We start from the raw sequence: 10,033 nt of genomic DNA on the forward strand, positions 1-10,033 counted from the left end.
TAACCGTCTCTGACCATGTGGTGTCGGAGACACGACAGCAAATATACTGACCACCCCGAATTTTTATTTTCACCGAGGCTAAGCCGAAATCTCCACACAAGCGTTCGTTGCAAGACTGAACCGAACGCCTTAGGGCATTAAGTTATGCATATGAGCGTTAATGTCGAGTCATTTAATACACCAACGTGTTTTTAGGCGGCAAAATGGTGAGTCCAAAAATGGTAAATCATAACCTATGTACTTAATGCATTTTCAATGATATCAAAGTTACCATGATATTTCTGTGGCGTATTACGTCACGCGCATACGCTACCGGGACTTTGCGACGCACCCAGCTACTGGGGGTACATGGTGCCGACTACATCTCACCCTGCTCGAAAGAACGGGCACCTTGGGGATTCGAACGCCGTACCTTTGGTTCCCTAGACGCACAAAAAGCTGTGACAATACCGAGCGTGTTTTGTCATTGGCACAATACCTTTAAGATATGGCTTGTCTAGATCCTACAAGCAGTGAATTGGCATACTTCGGGTGATGGAAACAGAACATGATCCTTCAAATGGGGTGGCTTTGTAGGAAAGACATGGAAGACTACAGGAAAAAACTACATCATAGATTCAGAACAATTAAGTGCAAATCACGGCTGCGTTGACACTGACTGATATTCGCTGCCGAGCCTGCCCCAAATCTCTCTAAGACTCGAGACATGATTCAAACGAGCAGGCGAACACGAGCCGGTCGGTCACCTCTCACCCTTACCTCGTCGTCTCCAGACCCTTCGAAGCCCGAGCCGGGAGGTCCTGGCGGGCCTCGCTCTCCCCGCGGCCCCTGGGGTCCCACTATCGACTCGCCGGGGGGTCCCTGGCGAAACAACGACACCCATGTCAACACAAATGGCCTCTACCAAGGCTCCATCACTGGCGAGAGCCGCCGTGACGGATGAGGGTCGGCGGAACGTGTCGTGGCGGCGCGGACGTTTCACGATTGCCAAACAGCTCCACAGATGGACTCTGACCCCGTGGGAAGCGAAAGCCTGGCGCCCTGCGTATACCCATACCCAACCCAAACCTGCTACAGAGCTCCCTCGCCGTATATCCCGCCGGTCGCTCTTCTATGACGCCGCATGATACCTGACCCGCGTAAAGAACGTGTGCGCACTGTACAGCATACCATGGCGGCAACGTTTCAACGAGTTTGGACACAGCAACGGACATTACGCTGAATCATAGGTTTCTTGAGACTAACAGATCGCAAAGCGCTGCGCCCTAGTCTGAGTTTCGATCCTCGACACTGGTGCCGCAGACACTCACCACAGGACCTCGTTCACCCGGCTCTCCTTTAGAAGCTGGAACAGAGGCGGGGTCAGGTCAGCGGGTCACAGACAGATTCAGGCCACCGACAGAGGCGGGGTCAGGTCAGCGGGCCACGGACGGAGCCAGGTCACCGGGCTACACGCAGCACACGTCCAGCGGTCGACGTCTGGGCGTGACCAGAAAGACCTCGTAGCACACAGGCCTCGCCGTAACAGCGCCGCTCTGAATCGGAGACTGGGCGCCACGCAGCGGCTGCCGGCAGAACTGCCGGCCTGGAGTTGGCGGATGGGGATAGATTGCGATGATCAGTTCGTTCATCAGTGCTTAGAGCATGGACAAGCCAACGTATGGACGCAACAGGCGAGCCAAGTTCTGAGAGAGTAGTGACTTTTTCCTTCTGAGAGAAAGCTGACTGGTTTGCTTTCGTTGCAAGGCCCTGGAACGGGTGTTGACTTTGGAATTGTGCTTGCGGTGCAGTCGTAAATGTGCTGTAAACGGGTACAAGTGTTGTCCCCCCGACAGAGTTGAAGCTCTTAAGCGGCACACCTGATTTAAACCGTCTGGAACTTGCTGGTCATCATGTCACACATTGTTACGGTCGGTGCAAGTGTGACGACGCTGACAACGTCAAGTATCATCAATCACGTTCAGACGGAGCTGACGACGGCACATTATTTATTACTAACTCCGATCTTGATGACAGTAGTAACTCAAGTCTCATAACATATTCTGTTCATCAGCAACTAAACCCTGCTGGAAAAAACGAGAGGCATTGCTTTAGCACTCTCAAAAACATCTAAACAGTGTTAACCATGGCAGGTGGTACCAGCGTAGCTCGTGTTTCGAGCCCCTCGCATTTGGCAAACTTGCTTGCATTAAGCATTAAATCAGCATGCTGAGGAAAACTACACCACGAACAGACATCGATCGTGCCTTAGCCCTTAGATCTATTTCAAGTGGCAAATATATGGCTGCATCACAACATCTCATAAAATTAACATTATGTCTGCGGTGCCTCATGCAGAGAATAGACACCAAATGACATCACCCACATCCATTGCAAAACCCCACTTCTATGTTGGTCTCAATTTTAAGTCTTTCAGAAAACATTGGCATGCACCCCCCCCCTCAGGTTCGGTTCTCTCATCCGTGGCTGTCCATTGACAGCTCTGAAACATTCCCATTGATTAAGTGATGCATTTTTGCTAAAGCCGCCTGAGGAAACCCGTGTTTAATAACCATTAAACTAATTAACACCTTAACCCAATACACCCGCGATCGTTAACAGTCTGTCAACGATCCACCAGATCATGAGCCGGCCCTGAAAAATCAGCCGCTTTCTTTGAGTGAGCGGCAAGCTTGGCCGTCAGCAGCCGTTGCGCAGGGAGCGGGCGGCTGCACCCCTTCACCAAACAGCGTTTCGGCTGAGGGCAACAAAGGCGCGCGCTGCACCGCCAGGGGAGGGAAGCGAGCATGCCGGCACGCGGTCTCGCCTCCGCGGCCCCGTCTGCCTATGTATGGGCCGGTTTCCAGGCGGTCTGGTTGGAGCAGGTGAGTGGGGCGGAGGGGGGGGGAGGCTGAATAAGGCACGGTGCCGCGCTCCATTGTGGACAGCCTATTACGGGCGCTCAAAGGCCGTCTGCCGACCCAACCTCTCGTAGACGTCGTCCAACGGCCACCAGCGATTATCGGCCATCGGAGGCGGCCGATCAACACTGCCGCGCCTGCAGCAGGGTCAGGTGTCGACCGAGGCAGCGGACAGGAGACGGGGAGGACGGCAGGCGAGACCGACAGGGCGCCGGCCAGACAGCTGGACAGAGACAAGACAGAGACGGCAGGGCAACTGACCTGGTGACGACAGACAGCTGGACAGGAGACAGGACAGAGACGGCAGGGGCAACTGACCTGGTGACGACCAGACAGCTGGACGGAGACAGGACAGGGACGGCAGGGAGCTGACTGGTGACGACCAGACAGCTGGACAGGAGACAGGACAGGACGGCAGGGAGACTGACTTGGCGCCGACCAGACAGCTGGACAGGAGACGGGACAGGGACGGCAGGGAGACTGACTTGGCGCCGACCAGACAGCTGGACAGAAGACAGGACAGAGACGGCAGGCGAGAACGACATGGCGCCGGCCCGACAGCTGGACAGGAGGGGGCAAGTAGGCGGCTCAGTGATAGCCGGTCAGGAACACTGGACTTGCAGCGGAATGAGCAGGGGTCGAGCCCGCCGACGAATAGCAACGACGTAATCTGGCATGACCGCGCGGCACGGTAGCAGAGATCAGACGAGTAGGCAGGTCAACAGACTGGACAGCTAGAAAGTGAATGGAAAACTCAGCACATAACGCTTGACAGGGTCTGGCAATGCGATCAAACGGCGGAAAACACGGGCCGATCAGTGCTGATCGGACAGTTTGGGTCAGACAGCGCATAGTGCTAATCGGACAGTGCCGATCGCTTAGCGGGTGGTGCTGAATGGACAGTGTTGATCACACAGCAGGTAGTACTGAACGGACAGTGCTGATCTGACAGATTAAATCGGACAGCGGGTAGTGCTGACCGGATAGTGCCGATCGGACAGTGAATAGTGCTGAGTGCACAGTGCTGATCGGAGAGTGCTATTTGGACAACAGGTAGTGATGACCGTTCGTCGGGCAGTGCCGAATGGGCAGTGCTGATCGGCCGACAGGTAACGCTGACAGCGGATAGTGCTGAATGGACAGTGTTGATCGGACAGCAGGCAGTGCTGACCGGACAGCCGGACAGAGCGAGCCGCAATCGCTCGTAGTGCCGCCGGGGCGGCGCTGGAGCTGACAGCGTGCCTGCACGACACAGCAATGCCACTGACGGGCGAGCCGGCGCGCTCCAACCGGGCAGCCGCGGCGCCCGACACGAATAGCGTCGCCGACACTTCCCAAGTCCGAAACCAGTTTGCCACCGGTGCGGCGCGGAGCTCCATACAGCTATCTGCGCCCCGTAAAACCAGTGCTGGCCGCCGTCAGGGCCCGAAATAAAACGCATGCAGTGGGCGGGTGATATCTCACCACCCGATGGAGGCATGGGCCTGCGAGAGTGCGGCCTAAGCTGCGCTAACCGAGGGGTCCGCAGGCTAACTGCTGAAGCTTCAGGGACGGCATGCAGGATGGGCCTAACTGAGAAGGTCAGCTCGTGATCAGTAACGAGCTGTTGACTAGCGGTTATGGTCCCGGCACGGATCAGACAGGAATGTGAGTCATTGTGCTTAGGTCATTACTGTGCACACGGTGGGATGCCATTGTCCGCCTGGGCTTAAGCACAGTTTAGGGATGACTGTCAAGACAAACCACAGGTATGTCGGCACGCTCAATACCCCAGACGGCTCCGAAATCACATGCGAAACAATCGGGTCTCGCTGTGCCTTACAAATACTGCCGTCATTCCAGACCGCATCGCCATCTATGGAAACACGCATCGCGATAGTCAGCACCGAGTAGAAGTTGATCCGCCTCGCCGCTCTGCCGCTCTATCGGTGCGCCAGGGGTGCGCGTCGCCTCATTCGGCAGAATGACCAGCGTCTGGTGAGCCCCGCCCGTATGTGGGCCCCGAGCGACAGCAGCATCCGCGTGTGGAGCAGCAGCGCCAGACCCGAGAGCGCCGGTAGCCGGAGCGCCATCCTAGGAGCGTCATCTTCGGAGCGCCATCCTCGGAGCGCCATCCCAGGAGCGCCATCCCAGGAGCGCCATCCTAGGAGCGTCATCTTCGGAGCGCCATCCCAGGAGCGCCATCCCAGGAGCGCCATCCTAGGAGCGTCATCTTCGGAGCACCATCCCCGGAGCGCCATCCCAGGAGCGCCATCTCAGAAGCGCCAGTCTCGGAGCGCCATCCTCGGAGCGCCATCCCAGGGGCGCCATCCTGGGAGCGCCATCCCAGAAGCGCCATCCTAGGAGCGTCATCTTCGGAGCGCCATCCCAGGAGTGCCATCCCAGGAGCGCCATCCTAGGAGCGTCATCTTCGGAGCACCATCCCCGGAGCGCCATCCCCGGAGCGCCATCCCAGGAGCGCCATCCTAGGAGCGTCATCTTCGGAGCGCCATCCCCGGAGCGCCATCCCCGGAGCGCCATCCCAGGAGCGCCATCCTAGGAGCGTCATCTTCGGAGCGCCATCCCAGGAGTGCCATCCCAGGAGCGCCATCCTAGGAGCGTCATCTTCGGAGCGCCATCCCCGGAGCGCCATCCCGGGAGCGCCATCTCAGAAGCGCCAGTCTCGGAGCGCCATCCTCGGAGCGCCATCCCAGGAGCGCCATCCCAGGGGCGCCATCCTGGGAGCGCCATCCCAGAAGCGCTAACCTCGCAGCGCCACCCCTGGAGCCCCATCCTCGCAGCGCCTGGGCTAGCCCCGGATATCAGCGACGGAAGCGCCCGCCCGGGTCGAGACTAGAAAGTGGTTTGACCGCCGACTTGCAGTTCGGAGCGTTGCGCTGCCGTGGAGGCAACTCAGGGTCCAGCTAGAATCTGCATATGCGCGGGTGCTCCTGATGTGCAGTGAAAGTGCCTCATTCCTCTGCTTCTCAGGCGACCAGGAAACCGCTACTGCGTTTGGTATGAGAGGGCGAGTCGTTTCAAGCTGTGATTGAGCGGGTACTGTGGTCACCGGTTGGTCGTGCGCAATCTCTCCAGCAGCGATGGGGGTGGGGGTGGGGGTGGGGAGTGGGGAGGGGACTATGTGTTCCCTCACCTGCCCATCACTTTCGACCAACGGTCCTCAAGGAGCCATCAAGCCAACCCTAATTGCAGGGCTGCCTAATTGTCTATGAAATATTGTTGAGGCCGTGCGCCGCGGGCCATGTCCGGCCCGCTCTCGCCCCTGCCGCAGTGCTGCCGCCCGCACGCTGCGGCAGTGCACCGCACGGTCTCAACTGACACACAACCGCAGCACGACTGAGGGCCCGCTCTGAAGACCACGGCGCCCTGTGACGGACGGTGACAGACTGCGACGGACGGCGGCAGGCCGTGACGGAGTGCTGCACGCACGACTGCCAGACGCCAATCGCGGACCCAGCCGCTCGTCAGTTCGGAGACGTCGGTCTCTGCACTAATTGCCGGACCCGGCTCCCGCCGGCGCGGGCTCTGGTACGGGCGGATGCTTTGAGACGACGACGGCGGGGTGACGGGCGGACCGACGCGGGGCCTGTGACGGCGCCGCTGCCGCCGCCCGCCGGGGCGCGCCGCCTCCCCGGGGGACCTCTGCGCCTCACGGGGGCTCCGCGGAATGTGCGGCGCCAGGACTCCGCCTCGGAGCCGATAGCATTCTGCACGAGAGCGGAACGCAAGCAGCGCCGCGACAGTGGAGGTCGCAGGGGCCCATGGTAACAGGACGGCGGGGTCCGCCAGAACGCAGACCGCTTCCTACGTCCGATAGTCGCGGAATAAGTACAACTATCGGGAAAGGCTCAACTTTCGACTGCAGACATCGTTGGGAGTCACGGAGCTAGGTCACCACCGGGAAAGACCGTGTGATGAAGTACCGGATGGGGCCGGGTGCAAAATATTAGTACGGTGGTGTCGGTACCGAGGGTGAATGGGACAGCTCTCATCAACATTTGGCCTCGCGGCTCAACTTTGGGGAATCGTTTGCTACAAAACCCAGCGGAATGTACACAGAGAGCAGCAGACGATGGTCAGTAAACAACTGACCAGGGAACCGTGGAAAGTAGACAAGACGTGGTAGACAGTGTATGACGTGCAGAGGTGATTATACAGTACGCAGTAGACGACCGACTATGGACGGCGGCAACGTTCGCGGTTGACGACGAGTCGCGGACGGTGACCCAGTGACCCAGCCCAGTGACCTTGAGAATAGGCGAATCAGCAGGCGGTGCACAGGCAACAGTGGGCGGTGAGCATCTGACAGTAAGCAGTGAACATCCGACGGTCGACAATGAACATCCGATTGTCAACAGTGAACATCCGACAGTTGCCGAGCCGGGCGGGCCGCTCGTTCCGTTACCGTATTTTTCGAGTCCGGGCGGTGGCGGCGGGATGAGTGGCGGGCCTTCATCCTCGTGCTCGCCGCTCCCCTCGTCCAGGAACAGGTCGTCGTCGCCCTCCTTGAATGAGACGCGGCGTCAGCGACAGGACATGTGCTGGCACGCGCGGGCAACGCGTCAGAACGTCGCCTTGGCTGTCTGCAGCCAGCTACGCGACAGGGAGAGGCGGGCTCCGCAGTACGGGGCAGAGTTTGAACCGGTTACCGGTTACGTGACCGAGGGGGGGGGGGGGCGGGCTCCGCAGGCTAGGGCAGATTCCGAACCGGACACGCAAGAGTTGGTAACATGAGTCTGTAACGAACCAATATATTCTGGTAGCACCGCGGCCATTCCCGTGCTGGGTCCGTCTGGAATCCATCAACAACTCAAAACCATGCTGTTTTGGCCTTCAATAGAAACCATGAAACCCCAGTACCGATGACAGTCAAAACTCTTGATTGCATTTTATGGTGACTATTTGCATGTAGGGTCGTCGTGGCACCCCTTCGACACCGGGTAAAAAATACACGCACACACACACATCTGAGTATTAAACAACATTTCTATGTTATCTTGCAGTAACACCTCAATATCCCAGTGCAACAGTCGTAAAATTCGGATAAAAGCTCTGGCTATGAAAGAAATCGGGGATATCAGAATGGTGCAGAATTTAGAAATTCGGAAATTCAGCACCGGCGCATTTCCGTACACTTCAGGGGTTCTGCTTTTTGGGGCCGTAGGAGCTAACAGTGTTTTCAAATATGTTCTAGCACTTGGACTTATTTTTGCCGTCTGGCTCTGGAAACCACCCTGTTTTTTCATCGTCATCCAATTTCGATTATCTTCTCTCTGCCAAGAATCAATGTGGGGACGCAACACAGAGCACAGCGCAGCGGAAGTTTCTGCAAAATTATGAGCTTCTCGCGGCATAAACACATTCCCATACATGACAAGCGGATGTGCTGTTCATACCATGCCGATACTTAGCAAACAAATCGCAGACGGATGTTGACTGAATTGATGGAAAACATTCGGAGAAAATTGAAAATGATGGGGACCACACGGACGTGTCGTCTTAACCAACGACGCCGCGGGGCCTGTACGCTACCACGTGGCAGTCGTCAGGTTTTGCATGGCCCCACACTTACCTCCAGGTCTGCATCTCCGTATTCATAGTCATCATAGTAGGAGCTATCATAGTCGTCACCCACACCGGACCCATGGAGGTTCCTGAGCGCCTGCAGGAAACGGCGCACACGGCGGCGTACAGTGCCAGATGGAGGACGGAGGCGAAGAGGGCCCAGACACGGGGCGCAACAGCGCAGGGAGACTGAGGAGCGTGCTTACGCGAACACCTGATAGCAACAATGATGTAAAGAATGAGAAACAGAGCAAAAAATAATAATAAAACTGGATGGGAGTGCAAGGTATGCAGGATGCTGCGAGTGAAGAAGGTAAAGGTCGCAAGATCAGATGAGGTAGGGCATCATAAACAGGTGCAAGGCGATGCTGGGCAGCTACAGATCACATTCACAGGCAACACATTAACATCGAGAAAGACGACAACTACAACCAACTTAACGGCAGGAAAAGAGAACGATCTGCCATACAGGTGCATCATCAGATAGAATGCGTCGCAACTCAATATCATGCATGTGTAGCATACACTGAAAGCATTGCCAAACAAAAAGCCGGCAGCGGTCTCACTTTTCAGACAGCAACAAGCCATGTTGAACATATGGTTCAGCCCCGTACGGTTAGCGTTGCGGGCGCCAGAGCGTCTACAGCGAAAGCGGCCGACACAGCTGAGATGACAAGCGTCATGTTTTGAAAGGCTCACCCAGCTTTAAAAATACCCAGTGACAAACTCGTGGCGCTAGAGCACATGGTTTGCACTTGCAGAGACGTGTGTTCAAACCGGCGTTCCACCCACACAAACAGGGCTGAGTTCATTCCGCAGCTGCTGTGTAGTGATGCGGTATGCTGTTCAGTGATACGGTACACCCTTTTGCTGTTCCCACAGCATGGGCCAGGTACGGCTCCAGAGGCGGTTAAGCTTGGTGCGGGTGCCAAACCGGCCGCGAGAACGCCCTCGCGACCCGTCAGGCAAGCCTAGCGGCTTGGCGACGTCTTCCCTCCTTCACACAGACCCTGCAGCTGCGAGCTCCAAGCCAACGCCGGCTTCGAAGTGGAAGACCGGGCCAGAGGACAGAACGCATCATGACAGCTTCGTTCTGCACTCGTTACAACTACGATCTTCTCTGCGTCGGTAAGCCGCCGTCTCGATGTATTAATAAAAGGAAGCGTCATATTCGTTCTCGCTGCGAAACGCATCGAACGTCGCAAACCAGGAAGCCCGACTATGCATCATAAAATTGCCTTGTCACATCAAGCATCATTTATCCTGAGGCGATCCGGAGCCGGCCCCGCAAAGATGGATGATATTGTTCAGCCGCAAGCGAACCGGGATCGCCCCCACACCCCAGAACAGAGATGGAAAGTTACCGGAAACACCTGAGCACAGTGCTGATTTAATCACTCCAGCGCACCTGCGACTCTAAACGGAGCCGAGTTACTTGGCTATCAATGCCGTCAATGCTGAGCCATCGACGAAAACCCCTCAACAACAGGACGACATAGGAGGTCGCCTCAGTAACAGATCAATTTCACTCTCAAATCCAGCCAGTTCCTCAAAGTCGCATTTTTTCG

At 56.9% G+C, this 10,033-nt stretch overlaps 1 protein-coding gene across 1 annotated transcript in view; it reads left to right on the forward strand.

Moving 5' to 3' along the window:
- Nucleotides 1–9,348: 9,348 nt before the first annotated feature.
- Nucleotides 9,349–10,033, forward strand: part of LOC119098094 (Fanconi anemia group D2 protein) — a 14,535-nt gene continuing 13,850 nt past the window's right edge. Inside the window, exon 1 of the mRNA XM_037221022.1 lies at nt 9,349–9,357. Within this exon, the coding sequence (XP_037076917.1) occupies nt 9,349–9,357 (9 nt within the window). The remainder of the gene's footprint in view (nt 9,358–10,033) is intronic.

The sequence above is a fragment of the Pollicipes pollicipes genome, unplaced genomic scaffold (genome assembly GCF_011947565.3).
Source record: "Pollicipes pollicipes isolate AB1234 unplaced genomic scaffold, Ppol_2.1 Scaffold_4740;HRSCAF=5597_pilon_pilon_pilon, whole genome shotgun sequence".
Classification (NCBI taxonomy): domain Eukaryota; kingdom Metazoa; phylum Arthropoda; class Thecostraca; order Pollicipedomorpha; family Pollicipedidae; genus Pollicipes; species Pollicipes pollicipes.